The sequence below is a fragment of the Rhynchophorus ferrugineus genome, unplaced genomic scaffold (assembly GCF_030347505.1).
Source record: "Rhynchophorus ferrugineus isolate W39M unplaced genomic scaffold, kcgeb_rfMv2 rfM11, whole genome shotgun sequence".
NCBI lineage: Eukaryota > Metazoa > Arthropoda > Insecta > Coleoptera > Curculionidae > Rhynchophorus > Rhynchophorus ferrugineus.
This window is the reverse complement of record NW_027472590.1, coordinates 29,002,787-29,028,743: the sequence shown is the minus strand read 5'-3', so window position 1 is coordinate 29,028,743 and position 25,957 is coordinate 29,002,787. Positions and strand designations below refer to the sequence as shown.

The 25,957-nt window shown below is 33.9% G+C and overlaps 2 protein-coding genes across 6 annotated transcripts in view; both read right to left on the bottom strand.

Moving 5' to 3' along the window:
• Positions 1 to 4,741, bottom strand: part of Actn (alpha actinin) — a 64,887-nt gene extending 60,146 nt beyond the window's left edge. For 2 of the 3 annotated variants that reach the window (XM_076418303.1, XM_076418304.1), the window contains exon 1: positions 4,428 to 4,570. In XM_076418303.1, coding sequence (XP_076274418.1) covers positions 4,428 to 4,547 — 120 coding nt within the window. In that variant the 5' untranslated portion in view covers positions 4,548 to 4,570. Of the gene's footprint in view, positions 1 to 4,427 lie in introns of all 3 variants that reach the window. The other variant, XM_076418302.1, reaches the window with a different exon arrangement.
• A 2,558-nt stretch (positions 4,742 to 7,299) lies between these two features.
• Positions 7,300 to 25,957, bottom strand: part of LOC143205191 (uncharacterized) — a 31,492-nt gene continuing 12,834 nt past the window's right edge. For 2 of the 3 annotated variants that reach the window (XM_076418322.1, XM_076418323.1), the window contains exons 3-9: positions 19,204 to 19,330; positions 15,458 to 15,601; positions 15,152 to 15,405; positions 14,794 to 14,929; positions 14,559 to 14,732; positions 12,502 to 13,035; positions 7,300 to 7,766 (exon numbers count right to left, since the gene is read on the bottom strand). In XM_076418322.1, the coding sequence (XP_076274437.1) occupies positions 7,390 to 7,766; positions 12,502 to 13,035; positions 14,559 to 14,732; positions 14,794 to 14,929; positions 15,152 to 15,405; positions 15,458 to 15,601; positions 19,204 to 19,330 (1,746 nt within the window). In that variant the 3' untranslated portion in view covers positions 7,300 to 7,389. Of the gene's footprint in view, positions 7,767 to 12,501; positions 13,036 to 14,558; positions 14,733 to 14,793; positions 14,930 to 15,151; positions 15,406 to 15,457; positions 15,602 to 19,187; positions 19,331 to 25,957 lie in introns of all 3 variants that reach the window. The other variant, XM_076418324.1, reaches the window with a different exon arrangement.

The following is a 25,957-nucleotide window of genomic DNA, read 5'->3' as shown; positions in this document are numbered from 1 at the left end:
TATCGGTAAACAAATGTTTCGATAAATGTATCAAAATATTCATTCAATTGCTTCATAACCACTCATTATAAGCCAAAAAGTGTAGAACTCGAATATTTTCTAGGTATATACAACCCACAATGCGCAATATAGGAATCAGAATATATAACCTAATTGTTTTCAATGGGTTTCTTGGAATGAAGGTCTTGACATTTTAAAAATCTACTTCATACTTTCAGAGCTTAACCCTTAAGCCAAAATATGCCTTTAGGATTTTTTAAAATTTAAATTATTTTCCGAGATATTGCTGTTTTTCTCGGAACTACATCTTTAGAAAGGGTTGACATGACATCTCAGGTTCTACTGTAACAAATTTAACTAGTATTAAAAAAAATTAAAACAGTCTAACAGCGAAAAAAATATTGTTTGACTCTTTTATTTTGAACAATAGCAGAACTTCTTCATATTAGGAATGTTCTTTTTTGAATTTTTTGGGACTCCCCATATTTGCTATTTGTATTTTTAATTTTTTTTCACTTTTTTTCTTTGCTAAACACATTTTTGATAAATGAATCAAAATATTCATTCAATTACTGCGATTATTCTCTAGGGGTATGCAACCTGTGATGCATAATATAGGAATCAGAAAATCTAACCTAATAAATTGTTTACAATAAGGTTCTTTTGGCTTTTTTTTAACCTTGTTTGACTTTTTTATTTTGTACAAACTTCTCTAGATTGAAAATTTTGGCTTTTTTTGAGACTACCCCACTTATTCACCACTTAGAAATTCTTCAAACATTAATTAAATATCTAGTAAAATATGGAGAATAAATATATTGATTTTTTTTATTTCACTTCATAAAATACCAAAAATTCATGCCTGGACTATCTTTTGATCTAATTTTGAATAACTCTTATTTCATAACATACATGTTGTTGGACATGAAACAGAATATTAATAATATACCTTTTACAGATCGTAAAAGGAATAAAAACACTGAAGAATATATAATAGAAAGGAATATAATATATAAAACAATACAAAGCACTATATACATAAATGAAACTCTTGATTATCTGCAATTGCAATCTAAAATATATTTTTTACAGAAATATTTTTTTATAGAATTTGTATTCACATGAGAAAGAAAAGAATGTTTTGACAGGTTAATTAATTAATAGATTTAATTATGACCGTAATGCCACAGATAACGTTTTAATCCATTCGTATTTTAGGCCACTTCTTTAAATCATATCTTATTAGAGTCTTTTTATCAACCAGAATTCCTCCAGACTAGATCTGTAGCTTCAAACCATGGTCATCCGGTCTTACACAGCCTGGTTACTGGCGAGACTCTGATAGTTAATCCTTGTTATTACACATATAAATTACATCATTGTAAATATATGAATCACCGCGGCCATCAAGCAATTTCCTTTTCTCTTGTGTCAGACTGTCTGACATACTAGAAGGTCATAATCGATATTAGTCAAAATATCTCGATATAATCGACAGATGCATCGATTATATAACTTGAACAATACCAAAAAAACATATAATATACTAGTGACCGTGGCTATTCTATTAATAAATCATAGAGTGACACTAGTTCGTGATGTCTAAATACGATACTTTACAGACACGACGATATTATACACTTTAAATTCTCGAAATATGCAAAAAGATTCAACGGCTGGACGTTTAGGACGTCACAATACGTGCAAAAATCGAGTAAGATTAGTTTAACGTTTATTCTTGTTAAATTATTCCTGCAACGAACTGATAAAACCACCTTTTAAGCCATGGTTATTAAGATACAGAAATTGAAATATTTAATCTGGATTAGCTGTCCCTTCGGGCTGAGATAAAATTAGCCAAACCCTGAAATGATGGATATTAGTTCGATTAATTATATTCAGCTACAAAAATCATTTAAAATTAGTCAGATAACGGCATACGCAATCGCGTATACTCAAAAGTGCATTCTATCTCGCTACTGGAAACTCTTACTGTATATCGTGCATATCTAGCAGATCGCTGGTGTTACTCTGCGAAACAGTATGGTTGTTTCCCTGAAAATAACAGTAAAAAAGATGATCCGCTCGAAACCAAATGTCAATATTCGCCGAACCAGCGATACTGTGTTCAGCGAAAAAAATAGCCAGGGTCCATGCAGCTGACGTACTCTATTTTCTTCGTTACATCACCACATTTATTTCAAGGATCTCGCAGTCCTGCTGCCAAAAATAGCAAAACAGATAAAATTTCAGAAAATCAGATGCGGGTCCAGCAATCACCACTTATTTTATGTCGGGAATATTTTTATCTATTTTTCTTTTCGTAACCGAACGCTTAATTATTTTAATGATAACAAATAGCCAACCGAAATAAACCCACCGTTATATAAGTATTATATAATTATATGTGTATATATAGTTAAAGGCCAAAGTCTGAGCGGTATGAAAATGAAATGGCATTCAAACCACCATTCATTATCAACCAATTATCCTATGCATTGAACTTTTAGGCTTCAATGTCTTAAAATAGTAAATAAATTATCTGAAAATATAGACAAAACCTCCAAAAAAATTAATTGAATTAATGAATATATTAAAATTATTTTAGTATAAACTAAATTAATCTTATTTCAAATTCAGATCAAATTTCATTTTATTTATTTAAGTGAGTACAAAAGTTACATCATAAAACAATTTCACCAAAGATAATAAGTTTCATACAACAAACCATGATAACAAACACCATGTAAATCTCAAAGAATATCAATAATAAATATACAACATTAGTAAAATCCCAATTAAATTATACAATAAGATCATCGATAGAATTTAGTACTATTTGTGTTTAATCCAGATAAAAATAAATTTAGAACGTTCCGTTTTTATGATCATAATAAATCTCCAGATATTCTAAAAATGAAATTTTCAATGACACCGATTTTTCACGAAATATTTTAGTCTTCGATCTTCGAACATAAACAGATTTTAAACAACTTTTGACTAGGGCTATTGATTTGATTGACACCGTTAAAGCGGGTAATATAAACTTTTTTATAACAAGAAAAATTATTTCTGCCAAGTAATTTCATACAAACGCGCTTGGATTTATCGCAAAAACGGCATAATAATCAGTCAAAAGAGAAATGCGACCATAACATGTCGACGGCTAAGTTACTACCGATAAAATTAAGGCGAGGTTGAAAGTTCGATCCCATAACTGTCAAATATTTAACGATAAACAACCCCCAGGACGGCCGAGTACATCGAGCTTGTCAAACTGCCAAAAAGTTAGGCAACTGGCGTATAAATAAAATAAACTAATTCCAGTTGACAGGTTTTTTTGTCTCCACAAATTGGCGGCGATTTAAATAATTTAATTGTGCCCGTATAATTGTTTTTATGCATATAGGCTGTTCGTGACAACACCCAGTAACTCACCGATATCCGAAATCTAGCCTTGACCAATATCGGCTCACTGGGCGAAAGAGATAGTTGCAATGATAGAATCGTTTAAAGAATATCCTTATATAGAAGTTGAATTATGGGTCGAAAATATAGAGTGTGCATTGAAATAAATGTATTCTCTTGTCGGTTGTAGAAATTAAATTTGACATTGACATAAAACTGCCGAATAAATATTAATAAAATAAATCAGTAATCAGTAAATATAAACAAATGAAAATATCGTATCACCAGGGTAACCGCTTACGACAACACAAACAAATATGTAAGGCGTATTGTGTTAAATAGGCATCGTTGGATTGCCTATCATTATTGGTAAGAAATAACGGTAGTTTCGACATTCACTCCTCTTGAAAGTTTTTTGTTGTACTTCAGGTACCAGAAGAATAACCTTGTCCACTTTTTGTTTGGAAAGTAAAAGGAAAAGTATCGGTAGAAAAAAAAACGTGTTCGCATATCTAAACAAAATGTCCTTACGATTAATAACAAATCCTGTCATCCCTGAAATTTATTGATGTTTCGATAAATCGAGCAATTGTCGATAAAATGTTGCGATGTTTAAGTATCTGCTTGCCGATATATACAATTATTTCCAGTTACGATTGCGACTTGTATCGAAACGTGAAAATCCCCGTCATATCGAGCACCGAACAACAAACAACCTAGATGAAAAGTTATGTAAAACCTTCGCGTTAAATGTAACAATTTTCTTTATAGCGGATATTTTTAGATAACGCTAGGAATCGTTATTTTTATTGAATGTTCGATGAATACGTGTTGAGGTTTGGCAACCCTGTGCGATACGAAGGTACCCTCGCGACAACGAACCCCCTTTGTGTACGACCGTACGAAATGAATCGCCGTGGGCCGTGGAGACACCTTTGTCGGCCGTATAAAATCGCGACCCGCTCAAGTCGGTAAAAGTTGGGTTAGGTTGTCATTTAGTCCCGGCGCGAGAGACCTACCTTCTTCTGTTGTTTCTCCCATGCAGGGTCGAGCAAACCCTCGCGCTCCCATTCCTCCTCCTGCTCCATGTAACCGTCGACGTAGGGGTCGATGCTGTTGTAGCCGTCCGTTTGTATCATGGCGTCGATGATGTTTTACCGTCACACTCTCGTACTAATCGGGTTGGAGATTTAAAAAAATAAAACGATGAGAACAAAAAAGGGTGATGGTCGTTCGTTCGTCGGCAGATGTAACGCGAGAGATGCTGCGCGCACTTTACGCGAACAGGCTGCACTGTACTGAGCCCCTCTGCTGGCCCGACACTGGTGAACAGACGCCGCGAGATCGTCCTTACCAGTTGGTCCGTTGCAACGCGGGCGGCGTTGCCGGCTCGCGCTCACTGTCGTCGTCGCCGCCTACCTGGACCGTACGATAAGTAATCGGTCTAATAATATAAACTAGTGATAGCTCTATGATCGAAATTCGACCACAATGTATTAAATTAATCATGTCTCCCCCATAACAGAGTTACTAAAACTTGTTTTCACAGTATTTTCAGTATGCGATCAGAAATGTATTTGAAACATATCATTAATTGAAAGAATAAAATATAGGCAAACCCTCTCAAGAACTAACACTTACCGCTGGCCGCTCCTGATAAAAATTTTAAGATGTTCTGCAATTATTGCAAAAAAGCTTATTTTTTTTTATAAATTAAGTTTATCTTAACAGGTCAATTGAAAAGTCCCCGGCCTACCATAGTAAAACACATTTTTTTAGCAAAATTAGTTTTTTTTCAAGATAATTCCCTTCGAGGGTAATACACTGATTATAGCGATCCTCCAACTTTTCGATACCATTTTTGTAGTACTATTTGTCCTTTGCTTCAAAATAGACCTCAGTTTCGGCGATCCCATCTTCATTCGACGAAAATTTCTTCCCAGCGAGCATTCTTTTGAGATCTGAGAACAGAAAATGGTCGCTGGCGGCCAGATCTGGAGAATACGGTGGATGGACGGATTTTTGCCATCGTTTTCACTGACTTGTGACACGGTGTATTGTCTTGATGAAGCAGCACTTTCTTTTTCTTCAAATGCAGCCGTTTTTCGGCGATTTCGTCATTAAAACGGTCCAATAACGCTATGTAACAGTCGCTGTTGATGGTCCTTCCTTTTTCAAGGTAGTCATTGAAAATTATTCCATACGCATCTCAAAATACAGTCGCCATAACCTTGCCAGCCGACTGTTGCGTTTTCCCACACTTTGGAGCTGTGTTGTACTTCATCGTGTGCAGCCCACTCGGATGGCTGTCAATTGAACTTCGGAGTGAAATGTTGGAACCATGTTTCATCTTTTGTCACATATCGATTCAAAAACTCGAGTTCATTAGGCTTGATCATCTTCAAACAGTGCTCCGAATCATCAACTCGTCGCTGTCTTTGGTCAAAAATGAGCTCGCTCATACCCAAATATTCGTGAATGATATGAAGTACACGTTCAGTTGATATCTTTAGAGTGTCTGCTGTTTTATTCAATTTCAATTTACGGTCATTCAAAATCATTTTGTGGATTTGTTAAATGTTTTTCGTCAGTAACAACCTCTTTTTGGCGTCCACTGCATTCGCCGTCTTCGGTGTTCATTTCACCATGTATAAACTTAGCGTACCAATCCTAAATGGTTGATTTTCCTCGGGCAGTGTTTTTGCTTCAACTGTATTTTTTCCCTCAAAAAGCAATATTTTATCAGTACGTGAAATTCCTTTGTATCTATTTTTTTCACAATAACAAAAGTTGCTTCACTCAAAATGCTATAATTAACAAACTAATGATCCGACAGCTGTAAAATGTATACACGCATCTTTTGGGGGTTAGGACTAACCTAAAAACATATGGATTTAATTCTAGTAGCGCCAAATATGTGTCAGGCCGGGACTTTTCAATTGACCTGTTATATGAAATATAAAAAACACTGAGTAATTCTTCAATACAAACATAATTTCATATAATTATTTCAAAGAAATTTCCATTTATATGTACAAATTAATAAAATAATGGATAGACTATAGTCTATCCAAAGTTATTTTGTACCTACGTCATCAAGATTTTTAATGTGTTTCCTGTCGCAATTTGTAAATTCGTTTTAAAATCAGACAATATTTTCCTTCTCATTTAATTCTAGTTGAAACGAGACACAATGCTGTCTGATTAGTTCAAACACGTAAAAGAATCAGCCTGTCAAAGTCGTCCGGTTGTCAAACGTATACAATATTCTTAAAAGCAATAGTAATAAGAGGTTAAAGCTTAAACATATAAACTATTATGACTGTATAATTAACTATAGTTTTTAGATATACTATAATGTTAAAATAAATTATCTTTGATAATATTTTTGTTCAATTATTTTATTTAGATTAGAATTTTATTATGTGTCAAAGCCAAACTGAACCAAAACTCAGAGCTGATACGGCAACATTGCGACGTTTTGATGTCACTAATTTAGATGACGTACGCTTGTTAGATGTCACGCTTGTTATTAACTTTTGACTAAAATAGAATCAATAGCATTTGTAATATCTTCATCCGTCCTATATTATTATTATAAATCATTATTTCAATGATTCTTATCAGATTGTAATTTTTGTGAGGTTATGTTATTAATTAAAGAACGCCAAAATGTGTTCGTATTTCAAATATAATTTTAGACCCGAATAATAAATCTAACAGACGTCTGATATATTAAATATATTTCACCAAACAAGCAGTAAAGTACTATCTGCACCAATACATCGTTGATTGATGTCACAGATCATTCACTTTTCAATCAGAGCTTTTGGTACAGGTCATTTCATATGACGAACGATGAATTAGGAAGGGAAATCATTAAAAAAAAACTAAACAAAAAGTCGATATATTACAAACGTCTACGAAAAAAACAAAACAACAACAAAAAACAAACGACACGCTCACTAACTCGGGGCCGGGTCACGCCTTCGGCCTCTTGAACGACTTGGTGGGTTTCTTCTCGACGACATCTTCCGCCTTCACGTGTTTCCGCCTCCTCCACGAGACGATATCCTCGATTATCCACGTCACCGCCGTGATATACGTGCAGATGTTCAACAAGTGCAACGTGATGACGTAGTTGTCGACCGCGTCACGGATCCACCCCACTACCGGCCCCAACAATATAAAGAGTAACCCGCTGGTGGCCAGCTGGAGGCCGGAAGCAGCCGGCAGACGCTCCAACGGCACATAGGAGGGTATGACAAGGGCAATGAAAATAGTTCTCAGCCCTTTACCGGCTCCGATGATGACCGCCACCACTAAGCTCCAAACGTAGGTCTGTGTGTGTACCAGAACTGAAACAAAAACCGAAACACCGATCAATATTTTTCCTAAAACACGTACTAGAGTCAAAAGTTCGAAAAAAATTGAAATAAGTACTTTACACTGTATGATAAGATACGAAATGACCAGGTATGCAGCCACATGTGCCGTTAGTCATTTTATTCAACTGGCATCAGGCTATACATCACATAGTCAAAGAGGAAATTTTGGGGAAATGTTTCGCAGCGTCCAACATGTAGATGTCGCTACTTTTAACATATTACTTGTTTTATTCTCTATGCTAAGAGCCGCGAGAGGATCTGATTGGTTCATTTCATTTTATGGTTTGTTTATTTTGTGCGCCATTTTCAATATGTCTTATATAGAGAACAGTGTAGTTAGCATTTTATAACGTTTATACATTAAATTATTATTTTACTTTATTAGTATATACAAGTTGTTAGTTGAAATGCATTCTCGCACTAGAAAGTGTTGTGTGCCAGGATAGAAAGACAGTGAGGAAATACATTGTCGTTTTCTGTTAACAAAGTACCAGGCGATCTTTAAGAAATGAGTAGAAAATACAAAAAAAAATCCTAAACTGGTTGGGTTAAACATGAAACAGATTTATGATCGTTACCATGTCCGACAGTTTTGTGATACATTTAAACTTTGCTTTAAGTACTTATGAACAATTTAGTGATGGTGAAACTAATACCACGAGCCCAGAATATGTACAAATGAAAGTGGATCAAAATCAAAATGATATAGAAGGTAAATTGAAGGACAGTCACATTTCTGTTCATAATTGTTTTTGCCACGTCGATAATATAACAAAATTTTTGCCAAATGCTAAAAATAAATAAATTTAATTGTAAATTAAATTGTAAATTCATTCAAATGTATATTCCATAATGATCTTTCAGATAAAATATTAAAAGTACTAACAAGGTGCTCTATATAATTTTGTGAATAGAAATAGAATTTTGTGAACAGGTGAATAGAATATTAAGAGGGGAAGACTCAATGTTTGCTTTCAGTATAAGACAGAACAAAAAGACAGAACTCTGATAGGTCCTATTAAATTGATGGCACTAAACAAATATGAAAAAGGAAAAAGTTGTTATAGAATATATTGATATTTATTTATTTTTACAGATTATATTTATATTTATTTATTTTTAAATATTATATTAATATTTATATTTAATTTTATTTCATAAGTTTATATCAGAAAATATTATTTTTTATTTAAATTTCATTGGTGAATTAAATATGACGTCAAGGCTATCACGTGCCAAGCATTACTAATGAGCCAATCAAATGTCTTTACAGTAAAATGTTTTTCTTACAGGTGCCTATAATGGACATTTTAATTGATCAATAAAATTATTTGAATGGCTCATTTGGCGCCCCCTGGATGTTGGGCAAAGCAAAACTTTGCGCTAGAGTCCCCTATTGAGTTGCATCTTTTTACTCTATGGACGAAACCGAGGATATGTTTTGCGTGATCCCATCAACACAGGTACTGAGACAACTTTTTTGATTGATTCGCTTGAATTGTCCTACCAAGGCATTTGATTGGCTCATTTCTATAAAGCGATTGTTTGTTGCAGTTTTCTTATAACGCCATTTTTGTATGCCTGATATAGACAACGTTCAGCATTTTTGTGACATTTTTATAATACTTATTTGATTATTGTGTTGTATATCCAGTGTAGGTGCGGAAATAAAAAACGAGATGTGGTTTTGCTTGGAAGAAAGAGCCCAAGTTAGCTAGATTAAGGATATGTGTGACTTAACATATGTGTTCCTCTATACAAGTATGTTGTTTTTTTTATAGGAATACAACAGAAGAAATCATGAGAATATTACCCACAGTTTAAATGGGGCGATGGCAAAATTACATTGGAGATAAATGTGTTATACTACATGAAAAGTTTTAGTGCAAAGCCATATTGAATGGCCATAATATAGAGCAAAATTTTGTTGTCCTTTAAAAAGTTGTTTGTAAAATGCTATCAATTAAAAACTTAATTATTTTGAATAGGTTTATTTACTTAAACAAATGCAAGTTGGTTAAGATACTTATAAGTAATATTTTGGGTTAAGGATACTTTACCGAGTTTGGTGGGATTTTTTTGAATCTACGCACGGAGTCAAGAAAATTCATTCTTCAACATAAAGCAAAATAGATCGAGAAAGCGTTGAAAGCACTTGGATGGGACATACTATCGCAAAGCAGCACTTCGCCAATTTCGAAGAACTTAGGAAATCGCTCGATGAATAGTTTTGCTCAAAGGACAAACAGTTTTTTTTGGGTTTTGTAGAATTAATTGGCCAATACTTTGGATAAATAAATATTTCCATTTTCATGAAAATTATATAGTTTTTTCACAAAAAAAAACCGTAATAACTTTTCGGTACACCTGATATACGTTGACAAAACGAAATAATTTAAAATGTAACATCGTAAAATGAAACTTGATAATCTTTTGGGTTTTCCATACTTTAGTGTGTAATAAATATCAAAATTTTATTATTAGAAATAAATAATATCGCCGATATATGTATTAATAAACACGAGAAACAATAACAGGTTAAAAAGTTCCCGGCCTGACACATAGATGGCGGTACTAGAATTCAATCCATATGTTTTTAGGTTAGTTAGTTGTTCTTTAGTTGCCATAACCTTCAAAAGATGCGTGTATAAATTTGTCAGCTGTCGGATTATTAGTTTCTGAATTATAGCATTTTGAGTGAAGCAACTTTTGTTATTGTGAAAAAATGGATAAAAAGTAATTTTGCGTGTAATATTTTATTTGCTTTTTGAAGGGAAAAATAGAGTTGAAGCAAAAACTTGGCTTGATGCCGAGTTTCCGGACGCTGCCCCAGGAAATTCAACCATCAAGGATTGGTATGCTAAGTTTAGACGTGGTGAAATGAGCACCGAAGGCGGTGAACGCAGTGGACGCCCAAAAGAAGTTGTTACTGACGAAAACATTAAAAAAATCGCGTACATTATATCATTCACGAATATTGGGGTATGAGAAAGCTCTGTGCAAAGTGGGTGCCGCTCGGGCTCACTTTTGACCACAAACAAAGACGAGTTGATGATTCGGAACAGTGTTTGAAGATGATCAAGTGTAATAAACCCGAGTTTTTGCGTCGATATGTGACAATGGATGAAACATGGCTTCATCATTTCACTCCGCAGTCCAAAAAAGGAAGGACCATCAACAGCGAGTATTACATAGCGTTATTGGACTGTTTGAAGGAAGTAATCGCCGAAAAACGACCGCATTTGAAGAAAAAGAAAGTGCTGCTTCACCAAGACAATGCACCGTGTCACAAGTCAGTGAAAACGATATATATATATATATATATATATATATATATATATATAGGAAAGGAAATAGTCGCTGGGATCTCGAGAATACGATAGATGAGGAAGCAATTCGAAGCTTAATTCTTGGATTTTTATATATATATATATATATATATATATATATATATATATATATATATATATATATATATATATATTATAATTAAAAACTCAAATTAAAAAACATTTAGCAGAAGCGTTAAATGTGGTGTATTACGAACTGTTGAAACCTGGAACTGGAAACCAATATTTTGGATAAATAAATGTTTCTATTTTCTTGAAAATTATATAGTTTTTTTCACAAAAAAACCGTAATAACTTTCCGGTACATATACGGTATATGGTGACAAAAGAAAATCGTTTAAAATTTAACATCGTAAAACGAAACTTGATAATATTTTCGGTTTTCCATACTTTAGTGTGTAATAAATATCAAAATTTTACTATTAGAAATAAATAATATCGCCGACATATGTATGAATAACCACGACAAACAATAGTTTCTATTAATACAGTTCGAATGTTTTTGACGCGTCCTCGTAATAAGGCTCCAATATAAATATTAACTTTAAACGTCTTAAAATACTATAGGTTATGCCGTACATTATTCAAGCATGCAGTAATAGTAAAGATTCGCTCGGATTTTCTGTAAACACATCTACAACTTTTCTACGGGTTATTTTCAATATAAGTTCACATTATGAGTTATAAATAAATACCTGCAAATAACCGTCCAAACGTCATAACTATTTTTTTGACAATTTAAAACGGCAGAAAACAAATGATCCCTGAAATTAAATTGGGATGGATCATACAGAGGTGACAGGACATAGGCACTGTCAATTATGTCCGATACGGGTTGATTAATAATTTGGCGAAAATCGAAATCAGGCTAGTGGTTTCCATCTTTTAAGTGTATCGAGTGTGCGTGGGTTTATTCCAGGTTTAAATTCGCATTTTTACGCCTATTTATAAATATTTTTGACTTGGATTTATTTTCGTAGTCCCAGTAAATGACTTAATTTCATCAAAACAACGTAAAAATTTTCGAAATTCTTTGTAAAAATATTAATGAAACATAAAAAAACCATCCCGCCCCGATCTAAAAATATAAATACAATTTTGTATACTATACCGAATGTATTTTTCAAAGTCCTTGTATTACTTATAATTAAAAATAGACGATTTAGCCCTATAATTTTTACGGAACGCCCGAATATGTATCTTAAGTTGCATAACAAACCTCTAAATTTAGACTGTTTTGTTTAAAGTTCCGAAATAACACGGAAATTCCCCACTTAGTGTTAGTGTTTTTACGAATTGTTATATCTACTTTTTTCAAGATTCTAGAACTCAGAGAAGATAATTATAGAACTTACTGATTCTTCCTAAAGCCATTGCCATTACTCCAATCAAGAAGAACGTTTTGTTATCCCAGCCGATCTTGTCGGCAACGAAAGGAACGAAGAACCGGACCACAATGTCAGTGGCACCCAGTAAGGACATGAAGGTGGCCGTCTCGTATTCGTGAAAATCGAACTCCTTCAGCACCATCGGTGTCAGAATCGAGAAATTCAATTCGGCAAAGTTGGCGATCGTGATGCCCAACATCAGATTAACGTATATGGGATCCTTGAACAGCTCGAAGTCGAAGAAAATGCTGATTTTCTTCCAGATGCTCAATTTGCGTTTTTTCGGCGGAGGCGCCGGGGTATGCTCTTCGGGTTGCGGCTGTTTCTGTTCTTTATATTCAGAGAGGATCTTGACGGCCTCCTTTAGTACTTCTTTTTCGTTCTGGACGGGTTTAGCTTTTTCTTCGTCCACTTTCACGTCTGACTCTGGCTCCTCGGCGATGGTAGGTTTATTGATTTGGGATATTTTTCTTTTGGGTTGGGATATAGATTTATCTCGGCCTGAAACAATATATAGTTTACCTAATGATGATAATATTAAAGGTATTATTGTTAGTTTTTTCTATTTTATAATTAATGTGTTGAAATGGCGAAGGAGCCGGTTATATACTGAATATGAAAAAAATATAATAATTATTTACATATAATTGATGTGAACTGCTTACTATTTTTAAATATTATAAATATATCTAAAGTAAAGATATTAGTCTAGGTAGTTATTGTTTCTAGATATATTTTAAGGCTAAATATTAATTTGAAATTACTTTTTAATTTATAAACCAATATATAAATTTTGTAAAAAATGTGTTGCTTTATATAGATTTCTTAGCCTGAAATTACAGGATTACCAACAGGTATAAGTTAATATTTCAATAACTATTATTATTTGATAATATTATTTTTTAAGATTAATTTATTTGATTAAGATATTCACATAACATACATAATTAATATTGATTGTATTTGTTAATTTTATGATGCCTTAACATACGAAGCTTCGTTTCATATACACAAAAAGTAATTTCGTTTTTTCTTAATAAATGACTTTAAAGCGTCATATCTCTTGCATTATTATGAAGTATTATAATGAAGTCATACCATAACGTGTTTGAAAGGTACATAGCGTCGTTAGATCAAAAGTTATTGCGCGTTGATTGCTAAGGTTGAAATTGAGAGAGAAGATGGTCATGTTTTACTTCTTTACTTGCGAAAAGGAAGAAATACCACTCGGGTTCATCGAAAATTGTGTGGTATTTATGATAATGAGTGCTTAAATGAGTATCAATGTCAGAATTTATGGTTTGCTCGTTTTCGTCTTGGAAATTTCGATGCTAATGTTCCACACGAATCAACAGCTTCATAAATGGATGCAAAGAAATTGTTCATAATGAGACTTTTGAACATTGGCTGGGAAGTCTTAACATAAAAGTCCTTCACAGTCGTTGAAAACCCCTCTTAATTAAGGATGCCGATAAAATAGCAATATATAGAAGTTTTTATTAATTAATTTTAAAGGTTTGCTGCGTTTTGACACTTGATTTCAAATACTTAATCAAAATACCATTACTTTTTAGGTAGGTATTATTGTTAGTTTTTTCCATTTGATTATTAATGTGTTGAAATGGCGAAGGAGCGGGTTATATACTGAATATGATAAAAGTAAAATAATTATTTACATATAATTGATATGAACTGCTTATTACTATTTTTAAATACTATAAATATATCCAAAATAAAAGTATTAGTCTAAGTTATTGCTTGTAGGCTAAATATGAATTTGAAATTACTTTTTAATTTATATACTAATATATAATTTTAGCAAATCAAATTACAGGATTACCAACAAGCATAAGTCAGTATTTCAATAACTATTATTATTTGAATAACACTTATACATGTCATAAAGTCATTCGGAACTATATAAGCATGTAATTAAGATATTTATAAAACACACATAATGAATAGTTATCGCATTTGTTAATTTTATGATGCCTTAACACACGAAGCTCTAAAAATATACGGACCTGTGTCTAATAAATTACTGGATGAAGCTCTAGCCGACATTGGCTTCGATCCCGTCTCTCCCTTCTTGCTTTTATTTGACGCCAACGACAGTCTAGAACCAAGCTGTGATTTGGAGTACCATCCATCATTATATTTCACCATCATAGGAGTACCGGGATCCGTAATTTCATAACCTGAAACCAAGATACGGTTAAGATGATGTCTTAAATCTATATATGTATCAAGATCTATCACCGGTGTGGATGGGATCATCTTCATTATGGAGATATTGACTAGAAACCCAACTTCTGTTCTTCCTGATCTTCCCGTAGGAGCCTTTGTGGCCAGATTCGCCATTTTCAATCAATGCAGCCGATTCTGGACTGATAGTCTGCAAAAAGGTGGTGTAATAATATTGTTAAATGTTTACGATTGGAATATTTATAATATCAGAGGAATATTTATAATCTCAGATATAATAAACCAAGTTAGATTCAAATATAATCCTTTTATTAGTCATAGCTAGAGATAACATTTTATATATTGATGAGAGCTGTTATCTGCGATTTTTTGTAATGAAAAAGTGAAAGCGTTTTAATAAAACTACACTCACCTTGAATTTAGTATGCCATTCGACCGGCTGCAGAAGCAGAGAACATACAAACGAATGAAGGGCAAATCCTGCAAAAATTAATAGTGTGCCTTCAATGCCATAGAGACCGTTCAGGAAGACGATGATATAAGGCCACACGATCGGTCCTAGAGCCGTGGTACTCCAGGAAAAGCCGGTGGCTATTCTTCGTTTTTCTTTAAAGTAAGTGTTCAGTGCCAGAGCGTTCGAGGACTGGGTGATACCAATACCGGATCCTGAGGATCAACGATTTATATATTCATTATCACAGCGGTTGATCACTTTTACCATAAAATGCCGAGTATAATATCATATAACCCCAGAAACTATCGCAAAACCTGCAGAGCATGAGTGACGAGGCGACTAGGAGGGATCCGAACATTGCCACTTGTCTGTAGCTGAATTTTCTGAACAGGGGCCCGTTCAACAAGCCTAAAAAATATAATTTTTGTTATTTCGTATATCTGGGGAAAAAGTAATTTCGTTTTTTCTTAATATTTTTTTTCTAAGTTTCTAGGTTTGAGAACGAGAGAGAAGGTGGTCATTTTTTACTTCTTTACTTTCGAAAAGGAAGAAATGCCGCTCGGGTTCATCGAAAATTGTGTGGTATTTATGATTGTGAGTGCTTAAGTGAGTATCAATATCAGAATTGATGGTTTGCTCGTGTTCGTTTTGGAAATTTCGATGATAATATTCCACACGAATCAACAGCTTCAGAAATGGATGTAAAGAAATTGTTCATAGTGAGACTTTTGAATATTGGCTGGGAAGTCTTGACACTATATATATATATATATATATATATATATATATATATTGATATATCTTTATTCTCCGATATATCTTAATAATCTAAGGCTTCAAAAGAGGCTTTTGAAAATCTTGCGGTTCGTAAAAAGCGAAACTACTTTTACCACAACTTATTTTGTGTTGTTAATTAATGATAACATGATAGTGATAGTTAATTAATTATATAATTGTATAAATTTTATTCGCATAATCATTGACCTTAAATTGATAATTAGTAGCGTTATACGAACAATAAATTATGTACATAAATTATTAAGTAAACATTTTAGCCATTTATTTGGAGAATTATCACAAAAAAATTATTTCCTGTATTCTTATATTTAACAAAGTAGACCTATTGACGGAATAACAACCAGTCGAAAGCAAATACGGCACTAGAACTGTTTGCTTTTATGTATTTTATCTGTTATAGCATTGGAATTGTGATAATGAAAATCGTAATAAGAATAACAGTACTTCATTCAAGGTCAGTGTAGAGTGCATTTAACTGAATTACTATTTATATGGTTGTCTGTGCTTCTGATTTCATTTCGAACGATTAGCACATGTTCTGGGAAACGTCAGAAAACATTAAATAATCGATGAGACTCTATTAACAAGTCTCGAGAAACTAGTTTGGTTGTTCTTTCTTTGCTCGTCCAATTATATAACATGGTGTTAAATAATAAAGATGTTAAAAGAAATGAGTTTTTGGATAACAAACATACGAGATTATATTTTTATGAAATATATAGAACATGTGTCATGAAGAATATAAGATTAAATTATAGAAAATCGTCTAAAATTAGTAATAGAATAGTGAAAAAATTCCAGTCCCAAAAAAGCAGATATATCTAGCATTTATTGATTTTGAAAAGGTATTTGATAGAGTAAGAAGAGAAACAGTATGGGTTGTATAAGAACAAAGGCGTGTAAATAATTAAACTGTAAGAATAATTCAATAAATATACAGAACAACAGGTCATTTGAAAATTCCCCGGCCTACCATAGTAAAACACATTTTTTTGGCAAAATTAGTTTTTTTTATTCAACATAATTCCCTTCAAGGGTGATACACTGATTATAGTGACCCCCCAACTTTTCAATACCATTTTATATCAAGTATAATTTGTCGTTTGCTTCAAAATAGGCCTCAGTTTCGGCGATCACCTCTTCATTCGACGAAAATGTTTTCCCAGCTAGCATTCGCTTCATGTGGAAGCAATTCGAAGCCCAAATTCAGGGATTTTTTCCATCGTTTTCACTGACTTGTAACATGGTGCATTGTCTTGGTGAAGTAGCACTTTCTTTTTCTTCACATGCGGCCGTTTTCCGGCGATTTCGTCCTTCAAATGGTCCAATAACGCTATGTAATAGTCGCTGTTGATGGTCTTTCTTTTTCAAGGTAGTCAATAAAAACTATTCTATGCGCATCCCAAAATACAGACGCCATAACCTTACCAGTCAACTGTTGGGTTTTCCCACCCTTTGGAGCGGGTTCATCATGTGCAGTCCACTCGGATGACTGTTGATTGGACTTCGGAGTGAAATGATGGAGCCATGTTTCATTCATTGTCACATATCGACGCAAAAACTGGGGTTTATTACTCTTGATCATCTTCAAACACTGCTCTGAATCATCAACTCGTCGTTGTTTTTGATCGAAAGTGAGCCGCACGGCACACACTTTACACAGAGCTTCCTCATACCCAAATATTCGTGAATGATATCATGTACACATTCAGTTGATATCTTTAGAGTGTCTGATATGTCATTCAATTTCAATTTACGGTCATTCAAAATCATTTTGTGGATTTTTTAAATGTTTTCGTCAGTAACAACCTCTTTTGGGCGTCCACTGCGTTCATAGTCTTCGGTGCTCATTTCACCACGTCTAAACTTAGCATACCAATCCTTGATGGTTGATTTTCTTGGGGCAGTGCTCGGAAACTGGGCATCAAGCCAAGTTTTTGCTTCAACTGTATTTTTTCCCTTCAAAAAGTTATATTTTATCAACACGCGAAATTCCTTTTTATCAATTTTTTTCACAATAACAAAAGTTACTTCACGCTGTCAAATTTATTCACGCATCTTTTGAGGGTTAGAGCTCACTAAAACATATAGATTTAAATCTAGTAGCGCCATCTATGTGTCAGGCCGGGGACTTTTCAATTGACCTCTTAAGTAGTGGCTATTTATGGAGAATCATAACTGGTATTCGGTAGTTTCCGCTTGATTTTGCGACGTTGCCACTTACAAGCAATCGACAGGTGGAATCCAACGAACTATAACGGCCATTTTGGATTTGACGCTAGTACTGGTAAAAACTCTGTTTTGTAAATTTAAGAATTCAGTTGTTTACAGTTTATTTCTTCTTGTACTGTTCATATTTTGATTATAAATGATGACTTCTAAATTTGAGGCATATCGATCAGGAATTCCTTAGTGTATCAGAGGGTGAGAGTTATTAAAACCAGATCAAAATATGATGTCAGTCAAACTGGTTGCAAAATTCCAATGGCTGCTATACTGGATGAAACCCGAGCTAATTTAATCAGTGGCAATCAGTCTAAATAGTGATATTAATCTAATTGGCGAATTCAATTTATTCTATTTATTATATTCTTCAAAAGGATGTAAAATGTACAAGAACTGGCAACGTCGCAAACTCAAATTTTGTGCCCCTGTCAGGATCTTCAAAAATTAGACTCTTGTACCTGGAAGAAAAATAGAGGTAATAAATACTAAGTCGGCGAATACTACAATTGGGTTTTAAATCAACAATCAAGACCTAAGAGAAAGATGTGAGACTATCAAGATCACCGATAGAATCATTCAACAGGGTATTTGCTGGTCTATTTTAGGTGTTTGTTTACTTCTTGTATTTAACAACTTAGTAAATATTTGCCGGTCTATTTTTTCGGTTATATCAGATAAAATTCCCTAACAGAATCTAACATAACATAACACAATAACGTTACTGTCAACATACACTATTAATAGATAAAGAACAGATAATCTTACGCATAAACAGTTCTTTAGAATCGACGAGAACGAAATGCTAGAGTGCGCGAAATTTAATTTGTATTTTCATTTTCCTAAACAAAAAGGCATAAGCGCAGCATTCTCGTTGAACCGCAATATTCCGATAAATAATCCAATTAACATACACTTACGGTGACTAACCGTATCGTATTTATTTCAGCTGACAATGGAGTGAAAATAATACCTTTAATGTAACGTACCCATGGAAGCATTGAACGCCGAGTTCATATTAATTACGCTCGTTGTCTGTGCCGAGCTTATGTGTAATTTTTCGAAATGGGACCTGAACACCAATCCGAATTGTTGAAACATTGGAAATGTGCTAAGCTGAAATAAAAAAAAAAGTATATACGACACTAAAATATAGATGAACCTATAAAATGTATAATGATTTATTAATCACAAAATAACCATTGTTTCTTTTCATTTGGAGTGAGGTATAATAGTCGATTGTTGTCTTAACTTTTTGCAATCTTATGTAAAAGTGACTCATTTTGGTCACAATCATTTTTAAAATTGTTCTGTACAAAACGAACATGAAAAAAATGTGGTTCGAGGTAAAAACCTACGGTATCTGCAAAAAATCGATAATGTCTTTAGGGGATAATATAATAATATAATTTATATTTTTTAAAGTAGTTTTTTATTATGGAGCATTTATGTATTCTGGGAATATTGAAATAAGGATGAGAAACTAAAATGCGAGGTTGTCGCTTCTACTTTTTTTTTATGGATTTTCCAACTTTGCAGACACCTAGACATAATTTTTATTTTACGCACTATTACACTACACACTACTACACTACTACACCTATTGGTAATAAACGAATACCGTAGTGACAGCAATCTAATTTTTAACTTATTTTCGATTTCACTTTATAGCACTGCAAGTGCTATGTGCCGTTAATTAAGAAAAGTAACAATAAAGAAATGATCTAATATGTTTTTAATTAGTTTGATTTGTTCGAGGAATGCTTGTCATTAAGTTAACTAATTGATGTTTATAATTATTTCACCAAGTTGCACCAAACACACAACTTACATTTAGGATCGTTAAGGTAACTATGTAAATATGTTAAACAACACAATTGACACCACCCTGTACCTTTGATTCAACAAGTCGTCATTTCTTTATATTAAAATAAAATAGTTTTCAGGATTCCAATGAAATTATAATGCCGCTCTTTTGATGAAATAGCCGAAAAACGGCCGCATTTGAAGAAAAAGAAAGTGCTCTTCACCAAGACAATGCACCGTGTCACAAGTCAGTGAAAACGATGGCAAAAATCCATGAATTGGGCTTCGAATTGCTTCCTCATCAGCGACTACTTTCTGTTCTCAGATCTCAAAAGAATACTCGCTGGGAAGAAATTTTCGTCGAATGAAGAGGTGATCGCCGAAACTGAAGCTTATTTGGAAGCAAACGACAAATCGTACTACAAAAATGATATCGAAAAGTTGGAGGATCGCTATAAATCACTATATCACCCTTGAAGGGAATTATGTAGAATAAAAAAACTAATTGACCTGTTACGTATGCATTTGTGACCTCCATGGCAACCTAGAAATTGAGATGGTCACGGACACTATCAGCAGAGTTGCCAATTCCCATCAAGGGAGACTCCAGTATCACGCCAAGGCGCCAAAAACCTTTCGGAAAACCAGTGGAAAATATCTTAGCTGTAGTTATTTGTTAGTATATTGAAACAAAGAAATATTAATTGCTAGTTGTACGCTAATTTTAATAAAGGAATTTATAAAAAACCCTAAATGATGTATTTTAATAATTAATACAGATTTGTACGGTAGAATAATTAATATATTTATTAATCAGTCCATTGAATATGAATTTTATTTTGAGACACTTTATATATTATGTATATTACGACACTATTTATTTTCTGTATAGAAAGCAACGCTTCTAACAAAGTATTTTCATGAAACCGACAAAGGTCAACCTGAACATTTTATTCTTTATACCATGTGAACTTTGGATGTATAAAAAATAATTTTATGTATTATTTCTTTGCCACAGAGTAGAAAAAAAATTAGAAATAATGTTTTTTTTATCTACTTGTATACTGTCTGTTTTTAGACGAATTCTCTTTTTACATATTTTAAAGTTTCCTTTTACCAACTATGGGTTTATCTGGACTGGACCTACAATTTTACGTGGGCTCCGAACCACGGTCCTAGGCATTAAGCCCACCGACTGGCGAGTGACCAACTTAGAAATCATCCCAGAAGACATCCGGGCTTACCCAGCCTTGTTACTGGCGTGACTGGGATCATTTTCCTTGTCGGATTTTACACTCTTGCCTAGGACAATCACAACATAAATTTACGACCATACCCCAGCAGGATTCGAACCCGCAGCTATCGCAACAGGAGGAGGACCGTCCTGTTGCCTTTACCACTGCGCCACCAAGTCGGTTTAGGCGAGTTCTGTGGTTTAATTTTGAATCACCATAGGTAAAGAATTATCTTTTCTTAAATATAAAGGATTGACGGTTTAGTTGATACAAATAATAGCAATGGAGAGCTAAATCAAAGTGAATTGGGCTGAATCTGAACTATAATAATACAAAAAGTATTGGACTACATTAATAATACAGTAAATCAGGAAAAACTAACAAACAATATAAAAGTTAGCGTCACAGTCAGATTAATTGTTATGATGCATTAACTCATGAATCATTTAACGTTCAAAACAGGGAACAGAAATAATCGTCTATTTATTGAGTGAGTTCATCATCAAATTGTGTTCTGTTGTCTGTTGTCATTATATGCAATGAACTGAAGGACTTATTGGACCGAAAAACCAGCTCAAACTTTCAAAGAACTGCCATCCAGCTTAGACTATTTATCTACATTCAGACATTTGCTATTTTCAGACATTTGCTGCCACACGAATTGCGGTTTCATTACTTGCAAGACAGAAAAGAAGTGTTTCTGTGTATAGGGATGAAAAGTGGATAATCCCAAACATTGAAAGTTAGGGGTTAATCCAGGAGAGTCATCCATATGGACAATGAAATTTAGTGTGTTGCAAGCTGCTTATATCAAATGAAACTGTGACGTCAGTTGAACAATACTAAGAAATGCAAAATAAAAAGTGTGAAAATGGCGATAGTAAAACTAACTCGACCCAGTAAAAGTTGTAGAAAATGAAGAAAAACATTTTGATTAATATATATTGTACCAATTTTCGTTAATAAATGACTTGTTAAAGTAAAAAAATTAATGTTCGTAAACATTATAAAATACGAATATCTTAGTATGCAGTTTAGGCAGTGACTAGTTGATTTAAATTTCTTATATATTAAGCATCATAAAAATAATTTTATCACATGTCATATATGTCATTTTGATTGATCTCCGATTGCACAAGCGATTAACAGATTTTATTATTTGACGTCAACTTGGACTTTGTAATCCTTTACGATGAATTTACCTTATTTTCGACAATATTACTACCGGTACCTGATCCAAGTTTAATTCTTATTCATTAATATTTTAAGCTTAATAGCTCCAAATCTGTCGGTGTTAATTTCGCTTGGCGGGACAAATTGACAAAAACTTAATTATATCACTTGACAGATGCCCGATTCCTCAAGCAGAATCAATCAAATACCTCGGAATATGATCGATGGTAGGTTAAACTGGAAACATTATGTTCGACAAAAAGCAGAGCATATTATACTTGAATTCAAGAAATTATACTGGTACATTGGAATATACTTGCAATTTGACCTAAAAATCAAAGAGATCAGTCAATCAAAAAGCCTATTTGGACCTATGGGGTGCAAATATGGAGTTGCACTAAAACATCAAACCGACTAGTAATCCAACAAAAGTTCTTCTGTTCTTTCTGTTCAAACTAAACAAAGTTCTACGATTAACTACCAATGCTTATCTCTACGTATCTCTTGCTAAACTATGCAACGTGGAAGCAAAACAGCTAGATACTGTACAATACGCAAGAAATCAGAAGATTGAAGCAAACCAAACCGCACTATCTAGTTTAGTATATAAGTGTATAGCTTAAGTACATTAATTTTATTCTAATTTGGGAAATGCATACTGATTTATTAATCCCGTGCTCGCCTTGCTTGTATATTAATGAAAGTACAACCGAACAGTAGTATGTAGCGACTGCTACGACCCTTTAGGTCACCACTCATTCATCTATAGCAAGTTCAAAGACTAGCAACGTCGGTGGATTGGTACCATGCGGTTCCCAGTTATAAAAGACCACCACGACGTGACACTCTCTTTTCTTTTCTCTATCCCCTTGTAACAGTACTTTCACAGCGCTACCGTACTTCCTTTACTTAACCTAATATCCTGTCCATTATCCCGTCGAACACATGTATCAATTTAAATCGAAATAAACAAGTTTGATCCAACCAGTGTTTTTAGTTGTCGTGCGAATTCCTTCCAAAAATAGTAGTGAATGTTCGGACAAACAATCGCATTCACAGCCACACATTTCGACCGACACACTACTCGACAGGTATTTGACATGTGCATGGAAGGATAGCACAAGGAATGGAACCCATCAACATCACATAGTCGACGTTATCCCACGAGACTAGCCTGATGGACGAAAACCACAGAAGCCCATCATGCATAACATCAAGACATAAACACCCTTGCATCACGAAACGGGACACGTGAGGCACCACACTTATAGGTACCCTTAAACAAATCGGAACGCCCACAGACGAACGACGTCCTGTTACAACTTCGATGGCAGCTGATGCCGTAAAACTTCTGGCTCAGGTTGGGATCCCCATCTCATGCAGTCCCTGGGCGATTAATTGCGTGATTTACACTCAGGAACCTGTACAACATGAAGGTACATTCCACGGCAGCTCCACTAGGAGGGGAGTGCTGTAGCGACCGCTACGACCCTTTAGGCCACCACGCATTCACCTATAGCAAGTTCAAAGGTTGGCAACGTCGGTGGATTGGTACCATGCGGTTCCCCATTATAAAAGACCACCACGACGACGTCTCGCTCTCTTTTCTTTTCCCTACCACCTTGTAACAGTACCACTTCCACAGCGCTACCGTACTTCCTTTACCTAACCTAATATCCTGTCCATTTTCCCGTCGAACACATGTATCAATTTAAATCGAAATAAACAAGTATTTCTTCAACCAGTCTTTTTAGTTCTCGTGCAAATTCTTTCCACAAAATAGTAGTGTGTGTTCGGACAAACAATCTCATTGACAGCCACACATTTCAACTGACCGACCAGACGAAATTAAGATTGTACTAAGCTCGAATATAAGATGTAATTAATTAAAAAATAATAATATTTCAGAAATGAACACTTAAACACGGAATTTCTTGTCACACCCAAGATGTAATTAAAGATTCTGCACATTTCTATCATTAATGTCGATTAGTATGGACACTTTCATTATAAAAAATAACTTCGTTATTTTATTCCACATCAACGTCGATCCGTCCTTATTGAAAAATCTGTATGTAACGGTAATACGTTTTTTGATATCGAACTAACTTATAATGCGCTATTCAAATAATCATATACGATTCTAATTGTAGCATATCCACGCACTTTCTAATATTCAAATTATTTTTGAGATGAGATAAAACTTGAAGATTGAAAATAACAAGTTTATATATTGAAGAATTATACTGACGAGCGCAGCTGGTGTAGAGTAAAATTTTTGTGTGCCTATTATAACCTACAAATATTGTGTTATTTATATATTTTAATAAAAAAGAAAGTATTATCGAAATCCATCGTTTGTATGTAGAGACCCAAGGTGCCACAAAGTCTCTCGACTATAATATCAGTCGTATACATCAATTTTCAAGGATTTACAACAGATGGTATCATTATGCATTATATCGCATCGGCTACATTTGTAACCAACAAAAAGAAAGATTTTTTACCACAATTTATACCAAAATGGCGACTGAAAGGTCATAGAATGATGTGTGAAGCATATAGCAATCATGCTCTATTGATTTCAACATGTAACTACTAGTTTTGATGTTATAAAGTGGATCGCGAAGACAAAGAGGATCGCTATCAATTAAAAATGATGCGTTTGAGCTAGGCACTGCGCGAAATTGCTATTTAGCATGACAAAGCAGGACCGCATGTGGCGAAATCGGTGATAATATACTTGGAAACAGTAAATGGGAAGTACTACTGTCGTATCCTCCAGACCTTGCTCTAATTACTACTTGTTCAGACATATGGGTCGTGGCCTGACCGAGCAGCGCTTTACTTGCTCTTATAATACCAAAGATGCATTGTTCTTTCGAGACAGAACTCGTAAATTTGCTTAACTATACTCTGAATAATATACATTGAACCGATTTTCCACAATAAAGCTGCAAACTAAAAAAAAATTTTAAAAGTAATTTATAGGCCTAATTACACATGGGCTAAAGAAGTCCTGGGCCTAACACATAGATGACGCTAATTTTATTGCAGTCACAACTTTTTTTCAGTTAGTACTAACCTTCCAAAGAAAGCGGTTACAATTTCATGGCATTCTACTCATAAATTTACGAGTTATTATGCTAAGAGTGACAGTACTTTTGTTATTTTCAAAATAATTAATCAAAATTAATTTCGTATTTTAATTTTACACTACTCGATGGGAAAAATACCGCTCAAGCGAAGCAATGACTTGAAATGTGTTATAAGGACTCCGCGCCATCACAAACAACTATAAAACGTTGGTTTACTGACTTCAAATGTGGTCGTAGAGACACGGATGATGCAGAACGCAGTGTACGTCCAAATGAGATGGTAATATCAGAAAACATAAAAAAATCGACAAATTCGTTTTGAATTATCAAAAAGTGAAATTGCGTGAGTTAGTTAACATCGTAAAATTATCAAAAAAACATGTTGATTTTATATTGCATGAGCATTTAACTATGAGAAAGCTCTGTTCAAA